The 17722-nt window shown below is 45.6% G+C and overlaps 2 protein-coding genes across 2 annotated transcripts; one reads left to right on the top strand and one right to left on the bottom strand.

Moving 5' to 3' along the window:
• Positions 1–2921: 2921 nt before the first annotated feature.
• Positions 2922–4928, bottom strand: LOC118726329 (C-C motif chemokine 4). The gene is made up of 3 exons (XM_036450931.2): positions 4429–4928; positions 3865–3979; positions 2922–3305 (listed from the first exon to the last, which is right to left on the bottom strand). Exons 1-3 carry the CDS (start codon positions 4502–4504, stop codon positions 3218–3220), a joined length of 279 nt encoding a protein of 92 aa, XP_036306824.1. The 5' UTR covers positions 4505–4928; the 3' UTR covers positions 2922–3217.
• A 10098-nt stretch (positions 4929–15026) lies between these two features.
• Positions 15027–17223, top strand: LOC118726573 (C-C motif chemokine 3-like). Its single transcript, XM_036451527.2, has 3 exons — positions 15027–15505; positions 16217–16331; positions 16710–17223. Exons 1-3 carry the CDS (start codon positions 15259–15261, stop codon positions 16798–16800), a joined length of 453 nt encoding a protein of 150 aa, XP_036307420.1. The 5' UTR covers positions 15027–15258; the 3' UTR covers positions 16801–17223.
• The last annotated feature ends 499 nt before the right edge of the window (positions 17224–17722 follow it).

Below are 17722 nucleotides of genomic sequence, written 5' to 3'. Positions count from 1 at the left end.
CGAGGAAAAAGATTCCACTGTGAGGGAGAGACCCAGAGGGGGCCCTAACCCTGTTCCCTCTCTAATATTAAAGTCAGAGGCAGGCCACAGCTCTGCTCTAGACTTCCTATGACAAACGAGAAGATACAATCTTCCAGACAGGAATTCAAGCTCTCCCCACCCCCATCCTCCGAGGGTCACAGGAGCCTCCAGAAGAGGCAGGCTTCCTCTTCACCTGGCTGATGGGTTTCGTGCCCTTCCTAAAGCCTCAGTCTTCATTTTCAGCTGCTGATGCAGACCCTCCTCTTGAGATGGCTCACCCCATTATAGTCCATCACCTTGGAATGTGTCCACTTCATCCTGGGTTTCTCTTTCAGGGTATTTTGTCTCACTTTCTAGAATGTTCCATTACCTTCTACACTGAGCTGGAGGGAGCCACTGGCAGTGACTCTTTGGTTGGTGATTGGATTAACTTCCCATTGCTGCTGTTAAAAAAAAAAAAAATACTACAAACTTGATGTCCTAAAACAGCACACATTTGATTCTCAAGTTCTGGAGGTCAGGAATCCAAAATCTGTTCCACTGAGCTGAAGTCAAGGCGTCAACAGGACTGCTTTCGCTCCAGGGCTTTAGGAGAGAGACCACTTCCTTGGTTTTTCGCCCGCTGCATTCTTGGTATTTCTTGGCTCCTGGCCTCTTCCTCCACCTGCAAAGCCAGCAGCGTAGCATCTTGCTTCAATTGTCACACTGCCTTCTTGCCTTCTGTCATCAAATCTTTCTCTGCCCCCTCATTTAAAGACACTTATGACTACATTTAGGGCACAAAAACAAATAATCTAGGATAATCTCTCCCTCTCAAAATACTTAACTTGATCACATCTGCAAAGCCCTTTTTGTCATACTAGTATAAGGTACTATTCACAGGTTCTGGGGATTAGGATGTGGACACTTGGGTGGCCTGCCTAGTGATCTATACCTTGTCTCAGGCTTGGGGGTCACCCACTCAACCACTTCCCTCAAAACAGGGTTGAGTATCTTTAGCCAAAGACCACATGTACCATAACCTTTCAAGACACCCCAACTTCCTCCATTCATTCCCTTTAGGCCCTAGGACAGTGCCATTCAATGGACTTTCTGCCATGATGGAAATGTTCTACATTTTTGCAGTCCATCAGGGAGCCAGCCACTAGCCACATGTGGCCAGGGAGTACTTGAAATATGACTAGTGCAACCGAATTATAAATTTAATTGACATGTAAATAGCCACTTATGGCTAATGATTAATATATGGAATAATAGCTCAGATCTAGGCAGATGGAAAGCAGAAGCCAAGACCAGTCAGGCTCTTTGTTTGCTAGCCTCTTCTCACACCATTTCAGATCAGCTCTGCCCCCAACCTCCTTCTCTCAGACCATGTGGAATCCAAAGGAGGCTCCTAGTGGGGCTCAGGGATGTGGATGGCTGAGGGCCGGGCAAAAAAGGGATTGTGTTTATTTGGCCCCAGAGAGGTAGAGTCCCAGTTCTGCTTTTGCATTGGACTGAAAACTCTCAGATGTGTTATGAGGTTGCCCTCTTTACTCTCCTTTCACCGTGAGTTTTCCTTTTTGGCACCACAGAGGCATGTCACAGGGAGCACAGAAAAGTCACAGTACCCTAGGACGTGGTACTGGCTGGAGTTCTGCTCTGTCACCCATTTGCTGGGTGGCCTTTAGCAACTCTCTTCTCAGTCCTTGGCCCTCAGTTTTCATACTAGGAGAGGGTTGGATGAGACCGTCTGAGAGGTTCCTCTCAGCTTTAATAGACCACAATCCTGTGTTTTGTAGATCAAAGCTTGATGGTGCATGTAATTCAACCTCAGAGCCCTGTTCCAACTCAAGTAATGGTTCTGACTGAAGGGTTACTGAAGGTTACTCCCACCATGCTCCAGAACCAAATCTGACTTCTTCTCCTGTCCTCATGACAACACTCTGCCTTGACTTTGGGTTTAGAGAGCTGATCCACTAGCTAATCTAATCCACAGAATGGCACTAGAAAGACAGACACAATGCCCATTGTAAGTGAAAACGCTAGGCTCAGAGCCGGAAAGAGAGAATCTTCCCGATGTCAGACCCTGTGATGGGTGCTTTACAATCTACATCTATAAAAGCCTAAGCAGCCATCCTACCAGTCTACTGTCTGACACCCAACTGGTAGCTATGATGCGCAATGACCACCAGGGGGCAGACGCTTCACGCAGGAACTGCCTTGTTGCAGCGACTTGGCAACTGCAGTTCTCGGGTGACACACCTGGAATCAGAGAGGAGGAATCCCTGTTCCAGGGTTGTCACCCAAGAACTACCCTCTCGTAATCTGGGAATCCTTAGGGGATGTCAGGCTGAGAGTGCACGAATCTGTGCATTGGGCCTCTAATAACCTTATAATAGTCCCTCCAAGTGGATAATATTGCCCCCACTTTACAGGTGTAAAAATTGAGGCCCAGTTGGCAAGATGACTTTCTTAGTGATATGCTGATAATAAATGACGGAGGCCCATTTTTATAACTCTGAACTACCTCGTCTTGCCTCTATATCATACTGCTGATGCTATTTACAACTTCTCTACCAGATGTTGAGATAACCCTTAGCATCACAGCTGTCCTTTAGGATCATCCCCTCATGGTGCTCTCCAAATAGACCTACAAGCCTTAGCAAGTCACATCACCTCTGAGCCTCTGTTTTCTATCTGTGAAGTTGGAAGTAAGAGTCCCAAACTCATAAGGGTGTTAAAATTCTTGGTGAAAGTATTAAGTGAGATCATGTCTTTAGCGCATTTAGCCCATATGAAGTCCTCAGTAATTGCTCATTCTTATAGTGTTTGGAAATGGTAATTTTTCCCTATTAGGAACACCAGGCAAGTCCCTTTGCATCAGACCAAATTAAAACACAAAGAAACTGTCTGTATATTTTTTTTAAGTTTTATTATGAAAACACATGGCATCGACTGCATTACCCATGTATCCGCAATAGCAGAGAAAATGATGGTGGACCATCCCCACGGGGGACATATGTCCTTTAACAAAACCAACATAAATTATGAAAATAACACAAATAATAAAAAATACAATAACAATAACAGCACATAATAAAGATTAAATTGAGAGACGGAACAGGGTCTACTGAGAGAAGTGGTGAAGGTGGAGAAGGTGGGTCTCACGGAGAAGCATCAGGCTCAGGTGACTTGCCCCTGTGCCTGGAGCAGCTCAGTTCAGTTCCAGGTCATTAATGTACTCCTGGACCCAGGGCTCACTGGGGTTGGCGCAGATCTGTCTCCCCTTTTTGGTTTGAAATCTGCGGAAGGAGGAATGGATAGATTAGAACCGAATGGGACCTTGTCTGTGGTAGATGTCTCCCTCTGCTTGACCACAGTTCATGCTGGACAGCTCTAGCGGGTAGAAAGACCCTTCTTGGGTGGCTCTGGAAACAGACTCCTTGTAACTTCCACCCTGGATTTAGCTGTGGCCTCAGCTAATTTGGTTCCCAGATTAGGAACCAATGAGTTGTATCATCAACATGACTATCTCCCCCCATTCATTCCCTAGTGCCCCTAGCAATAACTTTTCTATGTGTTTTTCTAAGCGTGATTTAAGAATCAGCCCACATTACCGTGATATTTTTTACTTTCCCTAGTGTTCTAGCATCTGGCTAATTTCCTCCCCAGAAATGTCCTCCCCCTGAATCTTGTCACTTGATTCCCTCCCAGCCCCCTCCAGACTCAACAGGTGATTTCATGACCTTGTTCCTTATTCCTTTCTGGGAGGGCTTCAGCCCTCAGGCCTGCCTCCCTCCTGTTTGATCCTCTCTCTGCCCTGCCCTTGCTCTCCAGAGAAGGCCAGAAGTTGATACTTACACCACAGCGGGCTGGGAGCAAAGGCTGCTGGTCTCGTAGTAATCCTCCACAAAGTTTCGAGGAACTTTCCGCTGGATGTAGGAGAAGCAGCAGGAGGTAGGAGGGTCGGAACCCACTGGAAAGGAAGGCCAAGGTGAGATCAGAGCTCTATAAAATGCTGCTCCTTTGGCTTTTAGTTATGGATATTCAAGGGGCATCTCTGTGGAGCTATTCGAGCCCAAATATGGTCCCTTGTCTAATCCCATCCACCCTGAGTAGAGTCTTTTTCTGAACATAGTGTCCTCAGAGAAGATAATGGCGCTGGATTGGGTCTCAGAGCACACATCTAACCCCATTTAACAGATGAAAAACCAAGACACAGAGAGAGACTTCTTGAACAAGTCTTCTGGTTACTGTTTCTTAAGAAAACAGAAACTGGAATATTACCGAATGTCTAGTAGACACTACATTTAGCAGCAGACTACTTAAAAATCTCCCCTATGTCTCATCCCCAGATGCCGCTGTTGGACCAGCCCCACCTAGAAGAGTGGGCTCTAGAAGCAGTGGCTGGAATAACAGACTTACTTGGTGCTGAGAGCGCTGGAGAGCAGAAGGCAGCCGTGAGGACGAGGAGAGAGAGAACGGTCACACAGAGCTTCATGGTCTTGGCAGAGAAGAGGCTTTCCTGGAGCTGAGACTGAAGTGCCCAGAAGCTTCAGAACCCGACTGTGTTCTGTGCTGATGCTGAGCTGGGACCCCCTCTTTATAGGAACTCTGGGGACTGGAACAGAGGTGGGAGCACCGGAGGGCCAGTGGAATTTCCAGGGTAGAGATGACATCATGGTGCCGATGAGGAAACTGAAGCTAGCTGAAAGTGAGGAGCTCTGCCCAGCTTCTCTTCCCCTGGGTGATGTCATCATGGTGGAAAGAAGGGGGAGGAGGAGGGGAGAAGTGGGCTGCACCCTCGAGGGAAGTGGTACACCAACGGCAGTGACCAAGACCAAGAAGATAATTGTAAACCCGAGAGGAAGGGTGCAGCATTCACACCTGCGAGAAGGGACGTGTAGACAAGGCAACCATGCTGTTCTTGGTGGTTGTCACCTCCAGGAGCTTCATGTCAGTCCTTCCACAGTTGCCACAGGCCTGGCCCCAAAAAGGAAAGGGGAACTTGAACTCCATGTCAGATTCTTGGACCTCCTGCAGGGCTGGGTGGCCTTATATGTTTCTTTGGGCATAAAGAGTCCAGCATTGAATGTGCAGAGGGCCCAGCAGGACACTGACCTACTTATGGACAAGGCATTCGGTACCAGACCCTGGGCAAGCTGCCTTATACACGTAACATCAGAACCTACCTTGGCCCTGAGCAGGGGTCTGGTCATTCCCGGAGGCAATAAAGATCGAAGAACAGAGGAGAGTTCACTGATAATTTCAAGGCCACAATCTTAAGGGGCAGTGCCAAGATTGCAATGAGATTCTTCTGCCTCTAAAAGCCACTTACTTTTCCCACTGTTGTCCCAAATATTGAATGTGAACACAAAGGGACTATAGTACACACAAAGAACCATCTTATTAGGGCTGAGTTCAGGACAGGAGTTTGGGTCAGTCTGTCCTATAACAAAGAGGGGACAGAAGAAAAAAAAAAAAAAAAAAAAAAAAAAAAGCAAAGGTTCCAGTATGTTCACTTGGACCCATAATAGAAAAGGAAAGAAAGAAATAAGAATTTATTTATTGGGACAGAAATAACTATCCCATGGGATGGAATAAAGTAAGTGTCACATCAGAAGTAGAAACAAAATGTCAGAGCTTCCCTCGGCTGCACACGCGTAGTTCCAAATCAAGTCTAAATCACAATGTGTGCCGAGGAGGAGCCATTGCTGTGGAGGCCTCTGTCTAAGAGAGTGGGGTGTGCTGATCTTCAAGCTGTTGGAGGGACCTCGAAGATACCTGCTCTGGGGCATTAGGAGAATGATGATAGATAAGAATGGGTGATGAGTCTGCCTGGAGCCACACAATGAGTTTGTTGACTCTTGCTTCTTAGCCTTGATTTGACCTTTGGCTCATGGAGGAAAAATGTTTTGTTCATGAAGGTCCCAACGATAATGTTGTGTTCACACTAGAGAAATTCAACACCCAAGAGCACGAAGGGCTTGTATTAATATATTTAGCTAAATCAACATGGCCACCAAGATTTATCCTTTGAGGCCATTTCTAAGCAATAGGTGATAGAGAATGATAGCAAATGCCTCTGGATACACAACAGGAAAGTGCTCATCTTCTCTAGAGAGTCTTCCCTGACCTCTCCTCCAAATGAATTCTGCACCTCCCTCTGTGCTCCTACAGCTCCTGCACCACCATCATATCACCTGAAACATCTGTTTGATCGCCTCCCCCACTGGAGAGTGAGCTCCTTGGTTCAGAGTATGTGTTATGCCTATCTCTGTGTACTCAATAGATATTCAATAAATACCTGTTTAATAAATGCCCAGAGGCAGCCCAAACTACCAGTTTTAATGGGGGGACTGTGTGTGATAGGTAACATGGACTCAGGATGTGAACTCCACTTATCTAAGTGAAGTAAGAATGAACTGGGCATTCTACTCAAAATGTGATTCCCCAGCCCTTCTTCCACTGCTTGCCCTCAAGCCACATACCCAGTAGTGCTATTTAAGGAGTACTACTTTAGAGCTCATTCTTTCCACAGCTCATGGGTGTGAGAAATGATAGCAGGAGTTGAGCATGGCTCCAGGGAGTTCCAAATGCATTCAGGGGGTCACCCACTCTCCTGTTGCAGTGAAACTTTTCACTTCCCCTCACTTATGGGAACACAGAGCTTTCTCCTCCTGTAACTTTAACTGGCACTGAGCTCATAGCTCCATTCTGGGCACTTTCACATCAGTTTTGTCATCATCTGTCCTCACAGTCTCTGTTAGCTGCAGGCAGTCTCTGTTAGCCAGTCTCTGTTAGACTGGCAATCCCAGCAGGAATAGGACCTTCCAAAGGCCCTGATACTTTTCATTTCCCCCAGCACATCCATGTCCATGGTCTTATCAGATACCAATCTATTTTTTAAAAATATATTTTGTTGATTTTGTACAGAGAGGAAGGGAGAGAGATAGAGAGTTAGAAACATCAATGAGATAGAGTCATCAATCAGCTGCCTCTTGCACACCCCCTACTGGGGATATGCCCGCAACCAAGGTACATGCCCTTGACCGGATTCGAACCTGGGACCCTTCAGTTTCCAAGCCAACGCTCTATCCACTGAGCCAAACAGGTCCTGGCTGGATACCAATCTAGATAACAAAACCTAAAGCAGTCAAAAGACTGGCTCAAGGTCACACAGGATGTGTGGTAGGACCACAGGCCCATAGAGGACCAACTTCCTGTACAGGTGTGACCCTCTGAGAGGGCACAGGTAGGGCACCTCTGAAGGTATCAGCTTCTCAGAAGAGACTGCAAAGCTGCTGAGGAGCAGGAAACAGAGGTGGACAATCTTGATGATCTGCGTTCTTCTAGAAAAAGAGTGCTGAGATGCATGAGTGTCGGGGAGACCATTGAGTGTTGAAGCCAAGAGCACTAGTCACAAGGAAGTGGAATGCCTAGAACTAGAGAATCCCCTGCAAGCAACTCATGAGACTGGAAATCCATAGCAAGATGGAATACATGGCCATTTTGCCAACATAACAAACCAAGAAGTAGTAACATTCTTTGGTTTTGTCAATATGGTTGCCAAGTCACTTGCAGGGAATGGGATTGTAGAAACAAGGACACCATTATCCGAAGTGCAGGGCTCAAGATGGGGTCTGGAGGAGACTAAACTAGTTGAAGCAGTTCATCAGGGTGGCAACACTCCACCCCTCAGCCAGCCAGCCCCACTCTTCTTAAAGTGGAAAGGGCCTTCGACACCCACCACAGCCTGCCCCTGTGCAGTCAAGAGTGGAAGGCAGTGACAGGTTCAAAAACACCTTCAGTGTTCTTTACTTCCTTCAAACAATGCTTTTATGCCTGTTTCTAGCTCTTTCCAGGCTGGAACATCCAGCAAGAGAGGAAAATAAATTAGTAGCAATTTATTGAGTTTTTTTTACACCCCCTTCCATTTGGAAAGTGGTGAAGTGTTTAAAAAAAAGCCTTCCCTGCCAAGACCAGCTTGGCTCAGTGGATAGAGCATCGGCCTGCAGACTGGAAGGTTCCGGGTTCGATTCCGGTCAAGGGCATGTGCCTTGGTTTCGGGCACATCCCCAGTAGGGGGTATGCAGGAGGCGGCTAATCGATGATTCTCTCATCGATGTTTCTAACTCTCTATCCCTCTGTCTTCCTTTCTGTGAAAAATCAAGAAAATATATTTTAATTTAAAAAAAGCCTTCCCCAAAATGTTATGTAAAAATTTTTATTAGTTTGCTTTGTTTTCAATAGCAAATATACATAACTGTACAAAATTTAGAAAATATGGGAAATCATAAGAAAGTAAAAATTATTCAGCATTCTGTATGTAGTTTTGCATTTTATGAATGATACTTAATTATCTTTCTTGAGCTAATATATTTTAATATTGTTACTTTATATTCTTCCCTGTCATTAAAAACAAATTCCTGGAAATCAAGACTCGGCCCTCTGAATGCCATGTAATTCCTTAAAAGTGCAGGTCTCTTTTCTGCCTTTTAGGAATGAGGTGTCAACTTGGAGTGATTCCAAACTAGCATGCATGATATTTCATTGCATGGATATACCAAAATTTTATGCCAAAATTTATCTTTAACCATTATGTTACTTAGGTCAGTCCATTCAGATTGTTCTAACTTTTCTCTATTATATATTGGGCTGAAACTGAAGGATAATTAGCCAGAAAAAGAGGGGGAAGGGGATTATTCAGGCAAAGAACAAGAGGCCTGCACTTTAAAAAATACATAAAGTAGATTAATCGAAATATTCAGTAGTAATGATAATAGTAACTAATAAATAGTACTTATTATGAGCCAGCGATGTTCTAATTCTCTTATAGATGCTAATGTATTTGGTCCTATTAGTATTTTCTCCTATTAATTAGCATATTCTTCAGTTTCACTTCAGGAAACGGAAGCACAGACAGGTAAGTAATCTACGGAAGAACACACAGCTAATCATGATAGATTTGGAAATGACCCCAAAGAGGTCTGGCTCCAGAATATAAGTAAATCAGAGAAGGAAAATGTGCTTCTTACAAATTTATGTTAAAAGCTTAACACCTGCCTGGCCACAGTGGTTCAGTGGTTCAGTGTTGACCTATGAACCAGGAGGTCATGGCTCGATTCCCAGTCTGGGCACATGCTTGAGTTTTGGGCTCGATCCCCAGTGAGGGGCATGTGGGGGATGGGGGTGGGGGTGCAGCTGATCAACGATTCTTTCTCATCATTGATGTTTCTATCTCTCTCTCCCTTCCTCTCTGAAATCAATAAAAATATATGTATTTTTTAAAAAGTTTAATAGCCAAAGTTTTATAATTATGAAGTAAAATGTCTTTCAGTTTTACATATTACGTGTCTTAAACAGCGGAATCCATGGCTTTCTCTCTGTTCCTTAGAAAGCTAAGGGAATGAAATAGTGGTTTTCCTTATTTGTTCTAGATATTAATCTCTGCAGCTGTCGTAGGATGTACCCATATTTGTATTACTCACTCAGCCCTGTGATTCACAAGAAGGGGAAAATGTGCTGTGCCAAGTTGACACCTCATTCTTAGAAAGCAGAAAAGAGACCTGTACTTTTAAGGAATTGCACAGCATTCAGAGGGCTGAGTCTTGATTTCCAGGAAGTTTGAAGGTGACAAGCGATGTGGCCAAAGAGGGAGGCAGAGGTCAGGTCATGAAGAAGCTTCTGTTTTTAATGCTGGAAACAATTCAGAGTATTTGAAGGATTTTCAATAGAGAGAGACAGAGACTGATTTGCACTTTAGCAAAGTTACTTTGGATGCTGTGTGATGATGGGACAGCTTTGAGAGGCAAACTGGAAGAAATCCCAGTTGACAGGACACTCTTAGAGCTGTCTCAGGGAGAAATGAGGGGGGCATGACCTAAGACCGTGGCCATCGGGATAGTGAGAAGCAAATACACTTAATTTAAAAATTCATTAGAGTCAGTGAATGGATACAGTAGTTTCTCCTTATCTCACAGGACATATTCCAAGTCCCACAATGGTTGCCTAAAGCCTCAGGCAATACTACCCTACATATACTTAGTCTAGTTGTTCATATGGATAAATCCTATATAATAAAAGCCTAATATGCTAAGTGTCCGATCATTCGTTCAACTGTTGGACCAGTTGCTATGATGTGCACTGACTACCAAGGGGCAGATGCTCCAACCTGTAGGTTAGCTCGCTGCTGGGGTCCTGCTGATCGGGACTGAGCAAGATGAGCTAGACATGGCCTGGGGCCCTCCCACGGTTCCTCCCCGGCCCCGATCGGGCACCGGTGGGTCCCTCAGCCTGGCCTGCACTCTCTCACAATCCGGGACCCCTTCGGGGATGTCAGAGAGACGGGTTCAGCCTGGTCCCCACAGGCAGGTCAAGGGATCTCACCAGTGCATGAATCCATGCACCGGGCCTCTAGTACATAATATGAGTAAACTGTGTTTCATGTCCTCACAACTGTAAACCTCTTTTTGCCAGCCCCTGTGTGATTTTGCCTGCACTACATGCATACTTTTTCACTTAAAGGAAGCACTTCACAGCTTCTCTTCGGCTCGTCCCAACTGCCAGCGTCATTACTCTTGCACTTTGGAGGCAACATTAAGCAAAATAAGTGTTAGTTGAACACAAGCACACTGATACCAACAATCACTCTGATAACTGATATGGCTGCTAAGTGACTAATGGCAGGCAGTGTACACGCCGTGGATTCACATCCCCAGTGGGATGGAGCAGGACAGTGTGCAGTTTAAAACTTACGAATTTTTTGTCATTGAATTTTTCATTTAATATTTTGCAACATGATTGACCAGCAGTAACTGAAACCAAGGAAAGTGAAACCTCAGATAAGGAAGGGGGAACCATTGTAGGCGGAGGAGGAAAAGGGGGTGGGACTAGCCAAAAGTGACTCTCAGGTTTTTAGCTTGGGGGCTGGTAGGAGGGAAAGCCTTTAACTGAGTAGAGAATGCAGAGGAGAAGTAGGGACAGGGAGAAGGATCTAGTCCAATGCCCAGATGTATGCCTTGATCTATAGTATACATACCAAAAAAATGGCTGGAGGAGCAGGATAAGGACTCAAGGCAGAAAAGCAGAGGGAGGCGGCTGCATAGAGACACTGTCCCTCTAGGATGCTAGAAAGGGGCCCAGGGTATTGTTTCAACCTACAGGAAAGGTGGAGCCACGCCTGCCGCCACCTGCCGCCGGGCCACACCCAAAAAAAGAAGGCTGAGGCTGGACCAAACAGGAGCATCAATATTAGTGAAGCCATCCATGGAGCCCCCAGTGCCAAAGGGGGAGAGCTGAGATTGACACCCGGGGAAGTGCAACTGCAGGGCCAGAAACAGAAAGGGAACCAATCCAGCAGGGCCAGGGCCAGGGAAGCAATGAGGACAAGGCAGTGATGGTGCAGAACATGAATTGCTCAGCCAGAATTCCCTGTACTCAAGGCTGGGGTGCTCTGCGGGACTGAGAGGGGGCCTCACAGAGCTGGAATGAGCCGGAAATCTAGGGCACAAATCAAGCCCCTCCGTGCCGAGGATCCACCGTGTTGGCGACTGGCTACTTTCTGCCACCACTGCCTGAGAGACCTTGGTTGATTCCCAAAGATCAAGACCTTGACTCCATGGCTTTTCTGACCTTTCCTTCTTGTTAGTATTTCAACTCCAGAGTGGGACTAGGACATAACACATGCTGGTAATTAAATCAGCGATTTGTTCATTTGCTCACCACATTTTTATTAAGCTCCACTATGTGCCAGGCGTCGTGGTTATCACTGGAGATACATTGCTAAATGATGGCAGACAGTGACATATAAAACTGACCAATTCTATCTGTGTGATCCTGGGCTAATCATTTCCCCTAACATCAATTTTCCACCTAGGAAATTTCTAAGACCCTTCACAACCAATTCAATCATCCTAAGGCTCCCTCACATTATTCATTCAACACATGCAAAGTACACACTTTGCATACAAGTACATTATTTTCCAATTTGAGTAAAAAAAAAGACCAAGGGTTATTTCCTGGATTTAGGATTGATATGGGAAATCTTACATATATAATTACTAAGATAGAATTTTATTTTCAATAAATCACCTTCATTAAAAAAACAAAAGTATAAGTAATAAAGACTATGTCAGAAAATTCATCATGTTATCATCAGCATGTGCTAGGATTTGATTTAAATCCACTAATACGACATGGTATGAATTTGGTTTGACGTCAACAGGACACAGTCTACATTTTTTAAAGAGAAAATTACATAAATAATGCATATAATGCAACATGGTAAGAGCTGTAATCATGGAGTGGATGATAAGAGTCCATTATCAGAAAGGGGCTGACTCAGCACTTTCCATTTCCTTTTTCTTGCCCTGCCCAACTAATAGAAACCAGCTCTCACACACCGAATCACGACTATGAAGGGGGTTTCCCCCAAGAAGTAAAGGAGGGAACACCATTCACAATATCAACTGTGGGTATCAACTGGGCAGAGGAGGTGGCGTGAGGAGGAGGCACTGTCTGTGACCTAGAGTTTCCTATGAAACAAGCGATAGACTCAATTTTCCGGAACTGACCGTAACAAGGGATGACACCTGGATGCTCAAGCCTCAGTGAAGCCGGCCGCTGTCCTGATCTTGTCTTGGCCTCACCTCCCTCAAGACCAGCATTAGCAATCACCGGTATGGGACAGAAACACAGCCCACATGTTTGCAGAGAGGGAACTCTACAGGCACATGAGGAACAGAATTCCTAAGGTGCGGTCTCACTTTGCTTGTGTCTGTTTCCTCCATTGTTCTAGCCCCTTTGGGGGGGATTCTAAGCCCTCTGACATGGCCTCAATTTAGCTCCATCGTCCATATGTGCTCCACCCGTGTGCACTGACACTGACGGCTCTCTCCTTCTGAGTCAGCAATTGTCCACCTGTGACTGCATCAGCTAGACCCCTGCCTACCCCATCCATGTATGTTCAAATCCTGTGTAGCATTCAAGACCCAACCAAAAGTCCATCCCTTTCTTTTAAAATATATTTTATTGATTTTTTTTTTTATTTTTTTTTTACTACAAAGAGAAAGGGAGAAGGATAGAGAGTTAGAAACCAATGAGAGAGAAACATAGACCAGCTGCCTCCTGCACATTCCCCACTGGGTATGTGCCCACAACCAAGGTAAGATACATGCCCTTGTCTGGAATCAAACCTAGGACCCTTAAGTCTGCAGGCTGACGCTCTAGCCACTGAGCCAAACCGGTTAGGGCAAATGTCCATCCCTTGCAAGAAGCCTTCCTCAGCCCTCCCAAGGGAGGCCATGGTTTCTTCCTCCTTTCATTTATTTCCCCCCAGGAGTCTTAGCACTTCCTTCTAGGTGCTGTGGTTACCTGTTTATATATGTTCTACCTGCTTTCCAGTAGACCAGGGGCATCTAGAGGACCAAACCATTAAGAAGAACCAAATCTGTTTCTCACTATAAAATGTCATTTATGCCGTTTCATTATGTAACAATAAAATAATAAAGAAGAGAGAAGGAAAAACCGTACAGACCTGACTGAGAAAGCAGGCCCTTTCACACCGCTGACATTATGAATCAAAAAGAATAAGAAAACTGCTTTGAATTTGGCATTATTTATGTAAATATTGTACATGTTCCTTAAAATAGTTTGGAGACATGGAAATCAAGACTTTGTTTTAGCAAAGGCCACTGAACAGAAACTTGGTATATTTCTCTCGAATTAAAATGAAACAAACGACAACAACCTACTTTCCAACCAGTGTTGCTGTAAATGTTTTAAAACAAAATGTGTTTGTGAATTTGTGATCTGACGAGGAAGGTAGAACATGTTCACATTAAAAAACTGAGTAAATGGCCAGCAGGTGTGGCTCAGTGGTTGAGTGTCAATCTATGAGCCAGGAAATCATGGTTCAATTCCCAGTCAGGGCACATGCCTAGGTTGTGGGCTCAGTCCCCAGTGTGGGGCATGCAGGAGGCAGCTGATCATGATTCTCTTTCATCATTGATGTTTTTATCTCTCTCTCTCTCCCTTCCTCTCTGAAATGAATAAAAATATATTTTTTAAATGAGGAAACTAGAGAAAAAAATAAAAATATTCACCCATAGATCTTTCACACACACATATAAGTACTATTGCAGCATTGGGACATTTAAATCCAATGCTTTTTTTATTTTTTCCATACCTACCATATGCATATATATATATAGTTACAATATTTATCATATGTGTATAAATATTTATAGAATTCTTCCTCTTCCACAATTTGTACAATTTTTCATCTTACATTTCCCCTCTCCCCATCTTACATTTTTAAAGAGAGATAGAAACATCAATGATGAGAGAGAATCATTGATCAGCTGCCTCTTGCACGTACCACACTGGGAATCGAGCCTGCAACCCGGGCATGTGCCTTTGACAGGAGCTGAACCCAGAACCCTTTAGTCCACAGGCCTATGCTCTTTCCACTGAGCTAAACCAGACAGGGGTCATCTTACATTTTTGTAACTGATATTATTCTACTGCACTTCATTCAGATTAAGGGCTTAATAATAAACAAGCCAGTGGATATACCATATTTTACTTGATCATTTCTGATGGAGGAACATTTGGGTCTCCTCATCTTGGAACTATAAATGATGCTCGGTCAGATATATGTTCATGTTTGAAGATGCTCCCATATTTGGGTTGGTTTCTTTAGAACCGTTTCCTAGAAATGTGTTCTCCAAGTTACCAGGTATAAATATTTTTAGGCTCCTGACATATTAACACCCACTTCTAATGTTTCTTTATGATCCTCCACTAGTATTTAACCCACTGACCCTAGTCATTCAATGAGTGTTAGATGAGTGGACAAATGACAGAACCATGACCTCATCCTTTCCAGTCCTCTAGCAGGGACTCTTGACTTCGGTTTCTTGCACCCAAGGGAGGCTGGGCCACCCTCCACAATATCATCACGTCTACCCCATCTGAGTGGTTGAGCAGCTGAGGAAGCACATACGTTTCAGCCCTGTGGGCTGCACGGGGCTGGAGAGTTCACGTTTAGCTTCTATGGAAAGGGACCAGCTAAAAATAGCCCAGAGTGAAGACACTCTTGTCCCCTCCTGCTCTCGGGGGAAACAGTTTCCTCACAAGAAACCAGAACCAGTCATGAGTTGTGGGCTCAGACTTACAGCTCAGAGAAGCTATTCTTGGATATCCTGAACCCCTGTGGTCACCCAGGACCCTGAGTTGTGCAACACTCAGCCTATGCTTAAGAATTTCCCACCTCACCCGGGATTCCATTTCCCCATCCACAGGGCTGCCTATAAAGAGCAGGGGAGATGGCTTCACAAAGCAGAAGGACGCAGCCAGCAACGAGTGCCTGCTCCCATCTCTGCTCTTCTGACAAGCGAACCCACAGCCCATCTGCTCAGCATCATGAAGGTCTCCGGGGCTGCCCTGGCCGTCCTCCTCTGCACCATGGCCCTCTGCAGCCAGGTTTTCTCTGTACCAGGTGAGTGTGTGCTGCTGCACTGGGTGTCCCTGCTCTCTGGCCACGGTCAGACCACAACCATCTTTTTTTTGTGGTCTTGAGAGCCTCCGAGAAAATAATAGAACTTCTTAAAGGGCCATAAAGCATCTTTGCTTTTTTTCTTTAAGACTTGTATTTTCATGAAAGGGGTGTTAACTAGCCTGGTCCCCTATGTGAGAGCCAGGGTGGGGTAAGAGAGCAACAGTCCCATCTTACAGATGGCAAAGTAGAAACCTAAGCAAGTGAGTTCACCAGAGACAGAATCCAAGTCTCGTTACTGCCTGGTGGTGTTATTCTGCAACTAACTCATTCTAGGTCCCAAGAGCTCTTTCCTTGGATGCCATAGGAGCTATGTCCAAGGTTTCTCTCTTGCTGGGATATGGCAACTTGAATCAGACAAAATGGCCCAAAGGGAGATGAGATTAGAGTACAGTCTGCTTGGATGTCTGCTTGGATCACAAAAAGAAAGACAGCACCCAGGATGAAGACTCAAAGAGAAAGAGGGTACATTCGGAAGCAAGGACAGAGACAGGGCTTTTTCTAAACAAAAATGCCCAGAGCTTTCTAGTGACCTTGTCTCCCAGCCCACACCTTGCGCAAGGCTGTCTTCCTCACCCTCTCAGGGACTAGCTCTCAGGTCTTGCCTTTTCGCCTCAACTGTGACTCAGGCTCACTCTGTTCCTTCCTCTGCAGTTGGTGCTGACACCCCGACCGCCTGCTGCTTCACCTATGCGCCTCGGCAGATTCCACGTAAATTCATCGTCGACTACTTTGAGACCAACAGCCAGTGTTCCAACCCTGGTGTCATGTAAGTGCCCGTCTTCCTGCCCATCCCTGGGGCGACAGAGAGGATGTGGAGTGGGGGCAGTGCCCAGGGGCACAGAAGGGCCCCGTCCTCCGGGAGGTCCTATCCACTGTGCAGGACCCGGTCTCTGAGGCGGGGCCTGACCTGGCCAGGGGCTTGCAGAGTCAGGGCAGGGGCTGGCCCAGCCCAGAGGGAAGGGAGGGGAAGGAGGAGGCTGCAGCAGGATCTCTGAGGGGTTCTCTGAGTCGGTGAGAACCGCTCTCTGGATTGAGATTGGAGGAGGCCCTGAGCTGCCCAGCAGAGTGGGGTGGAGGGCCACGGCGGGCCCAGGGTTCCCCTGCTGGACTCCCCCATGGGTAACCCTTCCATTCCTCTCCACAGCTTCGTAACCAAGAGAGGCCGGCAGGTCTGTGCCAACCCCAGTGCGGACTGGGTCCAAGAGTATGTCACCGACCTGGAGCTGAACGCCTGAGGGGCCTGGCAGCTTCGAGGAACCAGTGACCTCAGTGGACCAGCAGGAGGCAGGGGCCTGAGCCTTGGAAAACCCCGTCACCTCCACAGCTACCTCTCCTGTGGGCTGGCTGTTGCCAACGCCCACACGCTGGGACTCTTCCTAACTTAAATTTCAGCTTATTTATACTATTTAATTTTTGTAATTTATTTTGAACGTCATGTTGTGTTTGGGACTATTTGCTCCAAGATATCTCAGGATACCTTCTTCACCACCCTCCCCCTCCCCCGCCTTCACTTGCACTGTGATTGGTCACAATTGAGTGACTGTCACCAGTTTGTTCTGGGCAGAGGTGGTGCCAAAGCCACCAGACTGACATATATGTATTAAAGGTTTCTGCTCGGTGCTGTGTTCAGCCTGGAGAAATAATAAAGATGCTCTTTTTTAAAAAAAGTAAACTGGCACTGAGTTTGGTTTTGTTTATCTGACAAGTCAGAAACACTGGTTGAAAGGAATAATAGGCAAAGAACAGGAAGATGTGAGATGGAGGGAAACTGGGAGAGATGGAAGGGGGCTGCCACAGACACTGCTTGACACGGAAGCCACGTTTCCGGAACATGGAAATTATGAATATTTTATAAATAATTCATACTGTACATGCTCTAGGAGAATTCACATTCGAATGGATACCACTAAGAAGGGTATTCATAGTTCGTAGTTATGATAAATCAAACTTTCTTAAGAACAATGACCAACATATTTGAGACTTACTCTAGGTTCAGTACTTCCATTGCAGAGTCTATTCAAGCTTGACAAATAGCTTGCTGACAGAAGAGTAAACCAGGGCTAGGGCTCAGAGAGGTTAAGCAACTTGGCCAAGATCACACAGCAAATGGTACAACTGATTCCTGAACTAGAATTTGCTATCACTACAAACTATGAT

This window comes from Pipistrellus kuhlii, unplaced genomic scaffold (assembly GCF_014108245.1).
Source record: "Pipistrellus kuhlii isolate mPipKuh1 unplaced genomic scaffold, mPipKuh1.p scaffold_m20_p_22, whole genome shotgun sequence".
Taxonomy (NCBI): Eukaryota; Metazoa; Chordata; class Mammalia; order Chiroptera; family Vespertilionidae; genus Pipistrellus; species Pipistrellus kuhlii.
This window is presented reverse-complemented; position numbering and strand designations above follow the sequence as displayed.

Bases quoted from the DNA above. Each gene is read 5' to 3' on its own strand.
- LOC118726329 (XM_036450931.2), bottom strand. From the start codon at position 4,504: ATGAAGCTCTGTGTGACCGTTCTCTCTCTCCTCGTCCTCACGGCTGCC. The intron at 3,980-4,428 runs GTAAGTCTGTTA...CTTCCTTTCCAG, and splicing joins TCCAGCGCTCTCAGCACCAA to TGGGTTCCGACCCTCCTACC. The intron at 3,306-3,864 runs GTAAGTATCAAC...CTCCTTCCGCAG, and splicing joins TGCTCCCAGCCCGCTGTGGT to ATTTCAAACCAAAAAGGGGA.
- LOC118726573 (XM_036451527.2), top strand. From the start codon at position 15,259: ATGCTTAAGAATTTCCCACCTCACCCGGGATTCCATTTCCCCATCCAC. The intron at 15,506-16,216 runs GTGAGTGTGTGC...CTTCCTCTGCAG, and splicing joins CCAGGTTTTCTCTGTACCAG to TTGGTGCTGACACCCCGACC. The intron at 16,332-16,709 runs GTAAGTGCCCGT...TCCTCTCCACAG, and splicing joins TGTTCCAACCCTGGTGTCAT to CTTCGTAACCAAGAGAGGCC.